The sequence below is a fragment of the Erpetoichthys calabaricus genome, chromosome 1 (genome assembly GCF_900747795.2).
Source record: "Erpetoichthys calabaricus chromosome 1, fErpCal1.3, whole genome shotgun sequence".
Taxonomy (NCBI): Eukaryota; Metazoa; Chordata; class Cladistia; order Polypteriformes; family Polypteridae; genus Erpetoichthys; species Erpetoichthys calabaricus.
This window is the reverse complement of record NC_041394.2, coordinates 68,965,256-68,977,985: the sequence shown is the minus strand read 5'-3', so window position 1 is coordinate 68,977,985 and position 12,730 is coordinate 68,965,256. Positions and strand designations below refer to the sequence as shown.

The 12,730-nt window shown below is 35.6% G+C and overlaps 1 protein-coding gene and 1 pseudogene across 2 annotated transcripts in view; both read right to left on the bottom strand.

Annotated features, from left to right (window-relative positions):
• LOC114651509 (retinoic acid receptor RXR-beta-A-like) overlaps positions 1-12,730 on the bottom strand; it is a 285,453-nt pseudogene that overhangs the window by 111,182 nt on the left and 161,541 nt on the right.
• slc39a7 (solute carrier family 39 member 7) overlaps positions 1-12,730 on the bottom strand; it is a 30,312-nt gene that overhangs the window by 13,340 nt on the left and 4,242 nt on the right. For both annotated transcript variants that reach the window (XM_028801339.2, XM_051933040.1), the window contains exons 2-6: positions 12,071-12,506; positions 9,831-9,999; positions 9,484-9,561; positions 7,024-7,152; positions 2,376-2,510 (exon numbers count right to left, since the gene is read on the bottom strand). In XM_028801339.2, the coding sequence (XP_028657172.2) occupies positions 2,376-2,510; positions 7,024-7,152; positions 9,484-9,561; positions 9,831-9,999; positions 12,071-12,424 (865 nt within the window). In that variant the 5' untranslated portion in view covers positions 12,425-12,506. The remainder of the gene's footprint in view (positions 1-2,375; positions 2,511-7,023; positions 7,153-9,483; positions 9,562-9,830; positions 10,000-12,070; positions 12,507-12,730) is intronic.

The window sequence follows — 12,730 nt, the reverse complement described above, 5'->3', positions numbered from 1 at the left end:
GAATAAGTAATTAGGCTGCCTTCAGGTATCTCCCACAGGAGGTATTACCAGGCAGAGCCCAACTGGGATAGACCTGGAACAGAACTAGCTTAAAGTGAAATACGTTTCTCTCTGTCTTTCTCTCAACCTGTCTCTTGGCTGCTTTAGAAATCCTTGAGAGCTACTAAGAGGTAGCTGGAGATGGGGCTCTCTAGCCTGTTTTGCCTCTACAATTTTCTCCAGTAAAAAAAGATGTAACCCAAGCTTTTATGGTCAGTTATAAACATATATACTTGTCATTCAAATAGCATTACTATTATAGAGATGTCTTATAATATTTAGGAAATTACTGAAAAATGCTCATTTATGCTTTTGTACATTAAAAAATGCATTGTTGCTTATTTACAGGAACTTAAAGGTTTTTACTTTTCAGGGTTTTTTTTTATATTTTCCCCTTTCATATTATTCACCTTAAATAATGCACTGAGTACTACTGAGTAATATTTTTACCAACATTCCTGCCATACAAATCATGCTCAGTGTTCGCAAGTCCAAAATGCCTCCATACATGTTTTGTGTCTGATCACATCACTTTTCTTAGCTTTTTATTCTTAGCATTCACAATAAGAATTTTGCAACTAATTTCCAAATTGCACATCCATACATCCTAAGTGAACAGGTGCTGGTCATAAAATTAGAATATCATGACAAAGTTGATTTATTTCAGTAATTCCATTCAAAAAGTGAAACTGGTATATTAGATTCATTCATTACACACAGACTGATGTATTTCAAATGTTTATTTCTTTTAATGTTGGTGATTATAACTGACAACTAATGAAAGTCCCAAATTCAGTATCTCAGAAAATTAGAATATTGTGAAAAGGTTCAATACTGAAGACACCTGGTGCCACACTCTAATCAGCTAATTAACTCAAAACACCTGCAAAAGCCTTTAAATGGTCTCTCAGTCTAGTTCTGTAGGCTACACAATCACGGGGAAGACTGCTGACTTGACAGTTGTCCAAAAGACGACTATTGACACCTTGCACAAGGAGGGCAAGACACAAAAGGTCATTGCTAAAGAGGATGGCTGTTCACAGAGCACTGTGTCCAAGCACATTAATAGAGAGGCAAAGGGAAGGACAAGATGTGGTAGAAAAAAGTGTACAAGCAATAGGGATAACCGCACCCTGGAGAGGATTGTGAAACAAAACCCATTCAAAAATGTGGGGGAGATTCACAAAGAGTGGACTGCAGCTGGAGTCAGTGCTTCAAGAACCACCACACAGACGTATGCAAGACATGGGTTTCAGCTTTCGCATTCCTTGTGTCAAGCCACTCTTGAACAAGAGACAGCGTGAGAAGCGTCTCGCCTGGGGTAAAGACAAAAAGGACTGGACTGCTGCTGAGTGGTCCAAAGTTATGTTCTCTGACGAAAGTAATTTTGCATTTCCTTTGGAAATCAAGGTCCCAGAGTCTGGAGGAAGAGAGGAGAGGCACAGAATCCACGTTGCGTGAGGTCCAGTGTAAAGTTTCCACAGTCAATGATGGTTTGGGGGTGCCATGTCATCTGCTGGTGTTGGTCCATTGTGTTTTCTGAAGTCCCAAGGTCAACGCAGCCGTCTACCAGGAAGTTTTAGAGCACTTCATGCTTCCTGCTGCTGACAAACTTTATGGAGATGCAGATTTCATTTTCCAACAGGACCTGGCACCTGCACACAGTGCCAAAGCTACCAGTACCTGGTTTAAGGACCATGGTATCCCTGTTCTTGATTGGCCAGCAAACTCGCCTGATAGAAAATCTATGGGGTACTGTGAAGAGGAAGATGCAATACGCCAGACCCAACAATTCAGAAGAGCTGAAGGCCACTATCAGAGCAACATGGGCTCTCATAACACCCGAGTAGTGCCACAGACTGATCGACTCCATGCCACGCCGCATTGCTGCAGTAATCCAGGCCAAAGGAGCCCCAACTAAATATTGAGTGCTGAACATGCTCATACTTTTCATGTTCATACCTTTCACTTGGCCAACATTTCTAAAAATCCTTTTTTTGCATTGGTCTTAATTGATATTCTAATTTTCCGAGATACTGAATTTGGGACTTTCATTAGTTGTCAGTTATAATCATCAACATTAAAATAAATAAACATTTGAAATACATCAGTCTGTGTGTAATGAATGAATCTAATATACAAGTTTCACTTTTTGAATGGAATTACTGAAATAAATCAACTTTGTCATGATATTCTAATTTTATGACCAGCACCTGTATATTATGGTGGCAGTGCAACTCCTTATAATATCTATACAAGTTTGAGTTACAGGGACATTCTGATGGTTATTGATCAGTACAACTGAATGCACGCCTCAACAAAAATATTACTCTCACCATTACTTTTTTCATCTTTTTTCTGGCAAGGTGTGCTCTCTTTCTTCTTTATATTTTTACCAGTTTTGGATTGCATATCACTCTCTTTTTTTTCTTCTTCTTCTTCTGAGCTGTCTTTTGCTTTGTTATCTTTACCTAAGCACAACAAAAACATATAATGTGAAACATGTTTAAAAATAATAAGGTGCTGTTAAGAGCTAAATGCAATTTTCTTAATGCAGTGGCCTATATTAATTAGATATAAACATTCTTGAAAAATATGCAAAGTTCACTAACTCATCAAGAAAAACACTATTTTCATTTCAGTTAAAAAGATGAAATTTGGCAGGGTGGTTAATCTATGCCATTAGGTATATGCCAAAAATCTCAGAAACACTCAGAATAATATGATTGACATTTATAGAAAAAAGAAAATAGCCTTATCATTTTTTTTCTCAATATTTGTCAGTAATAAACTTGTAGCTAGTGGGATACTCTTAGGCACTGTGTCCTTTTTTTTTGTTACTAAAATACATGTAATATTGCAGAGAACTAAGGTGTCCCCTTGAAGGTCAGACCGCAATGTGCTGCTACAATCCAATTCACAGCATACCAGCCCACTTTAAACCCCATGTAAACCACTAGCCAGGAGCAATGGCATACCCTGGTCAGTTTAGAATGCTTACACAGCTCACTAAAGGGGCCCCCTGCAGACAGAATATAGAGCCGGGGTGGACATTGTACATAGTTCACATTATCATCTCTTTTCACCTGTTCTAATCTGTACAGTGCTTAAAACATTGAGCTCATTCCATGAGACATGTTAATGTGCAGCCTGTAAATATCAATTCTGTATGTAATAAGCTAAAAGAAACCACAATTCAGTGTATATTGCTTTTCATCAAAACCTTCCAAACATTTGTAATGCTAAAAATTAAAGTATTACACTGAAATTTGACTGAAGCTACCATTTTTACATTTTACAGTTATTTACTGACAGATGGGATCTGAACCCATCCTGTACTGCTTTGAAAGGTCTGTATTTAAAGAAAATCTAAAATACTTAGAGGTGAGTTTAGTAAAGTGTAGACACTGGTAAAGTACTTTTGTTTGTTTAAGATCAAAGGGGTATTAGCTTACTTGATTTGTATGTCATGTGAGGTGGTTCATTGTGTGGTTGGGGGAGATCAACAAGCTTTTCCAGTGCATGCTCCCAACCTCTCACACACACACAAAAAAAAAAAAAAAACACCTCTGGTCACTTGTGGTGGTTACTCAGGTTACAGACTTGGCTCATGGAGCTGGGTCTGTGAATGTATGAGTGTGTGTGTAAACATATAAAATTGTATTAAAACCCAACTACTGGATTGTGCAGCACCTTTGCTTTCCATCATATTATATTCTCTAGCACACCTATACCCACTCATATAAAGCAAATTTAAAGTAACCTATTATCTTAGCACATACATATTTGGCATGTGGAAATCATGCATATCTATATTACTAAACAACAGTTTAATATATGCACGGACGGCAGACGCAGGACACACCGAGGCGCATGCGCCAGAGTGCCTCAGCACCCCAGAGTCAAACCCAGCGGCTTCCCAGAGTCGGTAGGTGGCGCCCAAACAACACAACCTGTACGAGACCGCATAGATGCGCCCAAACATCACAACCTGGAAACTAAACTTGCTCTAATCCACTGTGCCAGCAGTCAGTGTGGCATATTTGAATCAGATAACGGTAATTCAGTATTAAAAGTAAGAGTTGTACCTAACGACACAGCCACAGAAAAACAAAAACGAGACCGCATGGATAAAAAGAAACAAAAACGAGACCGCATTGATACGTCCAAACAACACAACCTGTAAACTAAAGTTGCTCTAATCCACTGTGCCAGCAGTCAGTGTGGCATATTTGAATCACATAACGGTAATTCAGTATTAAAAGTAAGAGTTGTACCTAACGACACAGCCACAGAGAGACAAAAACGAGACCGCATGGATAAAAACAATAAACGGAGGCTCCTACAACGCGCTTCAGAAATACCAGAAGCAAAGAAGTCACGGCTCCAAAAAGAAACAGCTCAACTAACGGAAACACAAAAATGAGCCCGTATGGATAAAAACAATGAACGAAGGCGCCTACAACGCGCCTCTGAAACAGCAGAAGCAAAGGAGTCACGGCTCCAAAAACAAAGAGCTCAACGATTAGAAATACAAAACCGAGCCCGTATGGATAAAAACAATGATTCCACTCCGATATTGTTTTTATTTATAAGTGCAACAACTCAAAGACATTTTGGACTTCAATGATGTAACAATTAAAAATCAATTTTTGTTTTAATAAATTGATTAATTTTAGTACAAATATATGTATTTAATTCAATGAAAACTTTACCAGGACGCTCCCACCCTCCATCATTTTTCATTCCTCCAAATATCGGAGGGAATAGAAACTGATTGCCATTCTTGCATTTGTGATTCTTTACAGAATCGGGGTTTACTGGTGTGGATAGAATGTACAAACTCAACGTTGGCAGTGATTAGTTCAGGTTTGAACACAATTTCCAGAAAGTGTTTGTCAGCAGTGGTAACCATTGTAATACGGCATCACTAGAAATTGGGGGGAAATTTTCACCACAAACAGCAAAAACAGTTCAGTGATGAACATTTACGCTTTAAATATTGACAACTGCATCCTGTGTCTCTAATATAATATAACTAATGGTAACATGCCCAGAACTAAATAAGGAAATTTCTTTAGCTCTCCACAGGCCTCAGAGTTATTTATAAATAATTCTTCTATAAAGTAGAAATAACTTAATAAAATGTTTTATTAGAAATTAATCATCGGTGGCCTATGCATATTAAATTATTTCAGTTCATTTATTAAACAGTTGTGTAACAGAAGCAACTCACAATGACCACAGAATAGAATCCCCCAGAGGTTGCTTTAATATTTGGCAACAATAATACAAATGGTTTAAGACTGCTAGGTTGCAACCTAGCAAAAGCACTAACAATTACATAAACAAATAAATATTAAAAGGCAGGAACATAAAATAATTGGTTCAGCTTTTATGCACAAACAGCACTGTTATGGCTCAGATTTTGCTTAACTGAGTGATACACGAGTCTACTCTACAGTTGTTATCTAGAGGAGGAGGAGTCATTAATTACATTGAAATTGTGTACAGATTAGGCTTTTAAATAGCAAAAGATAGACTGAAAAAAACTTCTAAATACGTTTCTGAATGGGTTATTTGTTTAGATGTTTCAAATTGCACATTAATTCTTAACATTTATATAATGCTTTTCTCACTTTCCTACAGAATGTATTGTTTATGAATTATAAAATAAATCTATCTTCACTTTCAGACCAAATGGATGGAAATATTAGCATGATTATTTTGCACTGATTATTGCCTACTTGTATTGGTTCCAGTATAGTATAAGCTAATGTAGGTTATAACGTAGGCTACAGTAGGTAACATATAAGTACAACAACAGCATTCCATATCTGCGCTAGGGGAAGTGTGAGTGAGGTATAAGGAATCAAGCAGTTCTACTCTGTGTCATCTGCTCTTCAGCTGCTCAGACATGGGTAGCACCTCCACTATACTGTTACAGGTCAGACATCCCTCTCCATGGCAAACATATTCGTCAACTGGGATAGGGCTGACAAACTGACTTTCTGTTTTGCATTTAGACCTATACCTCAACAGCTTATTACGTTTGATGGGTAGACTTGCATTAGCAGTTACCACTGTGTGTAGCATCTTTTTCTGGATGTTCCACTATGCTGCACGATGCATTTTTTTTTTAAATGGTTAATACGTGAATGCAATAAAATGGCAAGGACAGCTCCTACATGCAATCTCATTCAGCACGCATGGCTTGTTCATTGACAACATTAGCACTACACTAAAATGAAAATAGCAAAAAGTAAATGAGTTTATGTTCCAAAATGGGGCAATCAAGTATTACAAGTGAGAAGTGTTGGCTCTACTGGTGTGTGTGAATGAAGACCACAATCAAGAAACACCACTGGAAATGATCAAGTGCTATTAATTAACTTGGATTAATTTGGTACCATTTCATTAAGTGTGAAGCGCGGATAAATTGAGTGAATTAAATTAATGATGATTAATCAGCAGTTCTAACGGTTACCAGTTCACAGACAGCTCCATGAATGTACTCAGGAATGTTTTATAGCACTTCATGCTGCTACCAGAAGGCGACTTTGTTCCACAGATCAAAGTTAATGCCCTGATTCGATAAATCTAAGCCAGCAGCTACAGAAAATTACCAGATTCTTGATTATATCAACACCATCTATCATATAACTGGTTATAAACAAATTTGAATATTTTTCAAAGGAATTCTTTAATCCTAAAGAAGTTAGCACTTCTAGGAAATCTTCTGTTTATTCTTACAGATGTACTGTATATAAACAATATAAGTTTTCTTGTTACATGCAAATGAACACATCCAATGTTAAAAGCTGGTATAACCTTAAAATTCAGTCTATTCCTTATTTCAGTCATACAATGCTTAGCTCATATACCGCTTTTCATTATGGTGTGACACAAATGGATCTTTAACAGGTTATAACTTGCTATCCTTACTCCCATTAATATACACTGTTTTTTGACCAAAACACTTACCATGTGAATGTCCATGACCATGTGAATGACCACCCTTTATATGACGAACAAACTTCTCCACTACCAGAAAAACCACGATTCCAGCAAGTACCCATAGCCCCACTGACATGAGGTGGCTGTGATCTCCACCTGAGATTGGGAAAGGAAATAGCTTATTAAAAAATAACACTTAAAACTCATAATACTGACACATTTTAAGACATTCTTAAATTATCTACTGAATGTCATTTTTTACAGATAGAAATACAGTAGTTCTTTCACAAAGTTAGAATAATTCACTAATTTAAGTAAACTGAATACCAGATGAACTACATTCACTGCGGGAAAAAATACAGCTAAAGAAGAATGAGGACAGAATATTACAGTACAATTAGGGAATTGATTTTTTTTTAACTGCAACATGTTTAAAAATAAAAAGGTGGGATTTACATTTCTGTGTTCTCTGACAAGTCGGAAAAACTGAACTGCTAGTTTCTTCACTGTAAAACTGTAGGCTTATAGAGCACATTTATATTTGTTAAAAGCTGCCCTGTGTTTGACAAAGACTTAACTGTATGACAAAACTATGTTATCATCTTTATTAATTACAAATACTTGAATTTTACTTTTACTTTAGTAACAGTGTTTATTTAAATGAGCATGACGAATAAGAGTTAGAATTTACACTTCATTAATCATGAAAATAAATTAACAATATCACTATATTGAATTAAAGATTAAATAAAACGTTGGAGGTATTTCTGCATCTTAAAGCTCTAGTCACATCCAGAAGAACTTAATTCTAAGTGAATCTTAATTATTTGTGAATTGCATGGCAAATTAATTTCTATCAAAAATTTATTAATTTTGTAACAAAAACAATGTCATCATTCTCTGCCATTTTAACAGCTACATGGATGTGTTGTCCGGTATTTAATAAGCTTTTTTTTGGTAACACAGTTACCAAAAATCAAATATTGAAAGTTTAAAAAATATTGTTAAATGCAAAAGCTGATCAAGTCCAAATCAAGTCTACAGAAAATGCTAAAGACCCATACCTTTTTAAATTACCAATTTTATTCAGAACATTTTCAAACCCAAGTGGATAGAGTGACTTTTAAAATTATTTATCTTCATTTCCTTGAACAGTAATTGTTACTGAGACTATTTTTCCATTGGAAAATTCATTATCAGTGTAATAGTTTCAGATAATAAACAGCACAATTGAAATTAATTGTACCATTTAATGCTTATATAATGACGCTGCCAAATGCTAAAGGCAATATATTTAAGTGTATGTGAAATCTAGTGTCACACACTTGATGCATGCATCTTTAACATTGTGCTCTCTGAATAGAATGTATTGTATTTTCTCAAGTGCTTCTAAGGCAACATGTTCAAGCTTGGAATGCATCTGAAATAACTGAGCTTTTATATGCTTTGATGGTTCACTTAACAGAATGAAAAATCTTCAGGTTCTATGAAAATCTAATTTAAAATTTGTCTTCAGATTATGCTAATTAAATACAGTATAAATTAAAGATATTATATGAGCCTGAACTCTTATTGAATATACAGAAAATCCTATAAAAAGACCTCATGAATATTCAAAAGGTTATCAGAGCTCAGGTTGTTAGATAGTAAAATTTTACAAATAAGTAGTTATTTTGTTTGTAAAGGTAAATTCATTATTTTCAATAAATAAGTTGTGATATCTCCTTTAGCAGCAATTACTTCGCTTAGTCACCACCTATAACCAATTATCAGTCTCTGACAAGAGGCTTTTTCCTGGCAACTCTTCTATACTGTAAATGTAATGTCTGCTCAATGTTCTTATCTGTTGATCTAAACACCTCTACTCTAGAGGGAGCTTTGGGCATCTTAATTTCTGGATGTTATTTAAGAATTACCACTTAGTTTTTTTACAATTATCCTTGCAACCTCACCTGAGATTTTTGTAGGACATCTACTTCTTGGCAGGGTTTGCAGTTGTTTAAATAACCTCCAAAGGGCAGTTTTTGGAAATAGCTTTATAACATTGTGCTGGCTCATGAGCATTCACAATTTTTGTCTCGAGTCCTGATGAGTTTCTTTAGATGCTAAAGTACTATGAAGAACAATTCACCTGCTTCCTTGCAATAATTTTATCTTCCCTAATTCAGCATTTCAAATGATCCCTTCATTGGTCAGCTCAGTTAAATGGTTAACCCTCTGTGACTGACCCATTTGACCCAGCTTCAACTTGGAGAAAATCAAAGAGCTAAGAGAGCACTTGCATGTGCAACTAAACAGTTTGTGTAATGTGTGAAGCTTTTCTGCTTGTACATTTTTATTCCAAACAATAAACCTGGTAAATAATTATACTTTAATTCAAATTGGAAAAAACAATTCAGTTTAAACTACTCATGATTATAAAATTGGTTCACAAACTTTCATGCAGAACTGTATTTCAAATAAAAATAGCTAGCGTTTTACTCATACCTGAATGCGAGTGCCCATGTCCGTGAGATGCCTGATGTGAGTGCCCATGTCCTTCTTTGTCGTGATGACTATGTGGCTCTTAACACAAAGTCAAATACAGGAGAAAAGAAGAAGAAAATTGTCCATCAATTTATACTTAATAGGATTAGAACATCTCAGAAGAGGTTCAGGATATACAATGCATCTGCATTTTTCATTTTAAATATTGATAATAGTGCTTGCTTCATCACTGCATTATAAGTTAACATTTTACAAACCTCTGCACAAGCAGAGTAAATTGCTGATTTAAACTGAAGAAGCTGATCACAAAATATGCCCTCCCAAGAATAGATACTGAAAATACTCACGCAGTGCATGGGGGATCAAATGCAAAAATGCATCCCCAAGTAGGCCTCCTGAGGCAAAACTCAGCAACACTTTCAGCAAACTCTGGTGCTTAGAAGTATTAGACTCAACTGGGATGAGAAATAGGATGAGGAACGGCGCAGCACTTATTAAAAGGGTAGCACCAATGGCCTGTGGAAATAAATATCTATTAAATAATGGAATACTCTTATGTCTGGTACACTGTCCTTTCATGTTATGACTTAATAACTCCTCAGTGCTATTTGAAAAAAAATGATTTTAATAAACAAAAAATGAAGTTTTACATCAATTATTGCATCTCTTGAAATTATGTAGCAGATATTTATCTTTTTCTTACCGATAAACAAATGGTGCTACAAAAATATTAGCAGTGTGACACAGATTTTTGTGTCAAATGCTTTGTCTACACTAAAGTCACTTGTTTCAATTTACTTTGGCATTTACAAGGTTACAGAAAATGTGAGCTTAATAAGAAACTTACAATATGCAATAATTTTTTAAATAAAACCAAGTACATCAGCATAGTACACACCAGGACCATCTCTTCATGGTTAATGAACATGAAGGTTTTATCAGTATTTGACAACAGAATAGTGTTGAAAATGTTTTACTTTTGTATGAAACTTTAATATCGGAGACATTTGTGCATAAGGATATGACTTCAACTTTAACTACATGCACATAAAAAAGGTACACAATACTAAATTGCGGTCCTATTGAAAGGAGTGACATATCATAGGTGTGACATAACAAAGGAGTGAAACCTCAGATATAAATTTCAAACGAGTGACAACCATCCAAGTGGTAGGTGAGGCGACAACAATTTTTTTGGCGAGCGTACTTTCAGTTGAGTTCCTGCTCTCTGTTGAAGCAAGATAACAAATTATTGAAATAAAATTTTAATCATAATTTGTCACTCCAATAAAATGTCACTCCTTTAATTCAGTGTTTATGTCACTCCTTCAATACAGAACCCTAAATTGCAATACCCTGTATTTGATATTGAAAATATTTAATTTTGTAATATTATTGTATCATGACCCAAGTATTATTTTGCTGGACCCCTGGAAATTCCCACCTTAAGCTGTTAGCATTGCGATCACCTAGATTCAAAGTCTTCAGATTGAATTCTATACATGGTCACTGTCTACATGGAGTTTGCATATTTCTCCTAGTGCTTTGTTTTTCCTTCCTTACTGTAAAAACGCACATGTTAAGATAACTGGAGGGTAACTCATGTTTGACAGCAAAGGGTCAGAGAATGCCAAAAATCTCTTAAAGTTTTTCACAATATAAAACAATTTATATATTCCATTTTTGACTTATGTTTAATTGCACAATTTACATATTTCTTTGAAATTTGATGGAGAAACTTTTTTTGACCTTTGTCAGTTTTATAAAATGTTTAAAAGCATCACGCATTATGAAAATCTTGTGCAGGTATTCCTGCATGTTATACAGTATTAAAATATCAGATACAGCATAAAACAATCTTGGAGTTTTTTTTCTCTTATGTACCACACACATCCCTAAACTAAATTCCTACCACTTCCCACTCAGCTCTGGAAAAGCTGCAAGTCTATACTGCATCTTGATTTTGCAGCAACACAAGTGATCTATACTCCAGTTCAGAGCACATAAATGGCATTTTCCAGGGTTGGCAGAAATGCAGATAACAACAAGAGACAAATGGTGTTGGAAAGCCTAGGATTAAGTTAGTGAGTAGTTGGTACAACCTTATCAATAAACTCTGAAAATTGTGAAGATTTTTTCAATTTTGATACATAGAGATGTTACTGCCAGTATGACTAAACTGATCTGGAGGTCAGGTACAGTGGTAGTGCTAGCAAATACTTGGATTCAAATCCTGGCATTGTGGAGCTTTCTGATTTCCGTCTTGTTAAGAGTATGTTTGTGTTCAAATTGTTAACAAACTTAAAATGTTACATGAACAAACTTGCACAGTTAAACTTTTTGCAAGCTCTCTTTGCACAAATAATATGCAATAGTTATGGTTAAAAGAAACAAGTGCACTGATCCTATACAAACAACAATGGATGCACTTCTTTAAACAGTACAAGAGTAAGAGAGTAATTTGTTGCACAGTATATTAATAATTATTTCCTTTTGGTAAATTAAAATACATTAATACAACTCACGTGCATTTCCCATATACAGCACAAAATAAATTTCAAAAATATATCATTTTAAAAATAAATACCTGAGTCCAGAGTTCTACAGGGTCAGTCTTCTCTCTTCCTTTAGGAACATCAGCTTGTACTTTTTTTGCACTGTTGACATGTGAGTGGCCATGTTCTTGAGCCTCATCTTGTAAATGCATATTAGCACTAGCATGCCATTTGCTGGCACCTTCATGGAAGGAATGAGCATGTCCATCATGCGAGTGAGAGTGGGCAGCGTGCGAGTGAGAGTGGCCGTGGTCGCCGTGAGAATGAGAGTGGCCGTGGGCGCCGTGAGAGTGAGAGTGGCCGTGGTCGCCGTGAGAGTGAGAGTGGCCGTGGTCGCCGTGAGAGTGGCCGTGGTCGCCGTGAGAAAACACCAGATGTATCAACATCACACAAACAAGAACTGTAGTTATGCCCAGCTGGAAAAATTCCAATTTCGATGTTTATATAAATTCATGATAGTTATTCTTCCTAAAAGAAAAAGATGACAAGGTAAAATTTAATAATACAAAATTGTGGGCATTGTTTTTTTTAATTTTCAATATTCAGCTTTAAATATGGTAAAATATTGTAATGCAATAAAATATACCCAGCAGCTTCATTTTCACTTTTTAATAACGTTTTAGCATATTCTGGCAGTAGCTGAGTAATCCTCTCCAGAAAACCTACCATGGATTGATGCACAAAGTATAAAA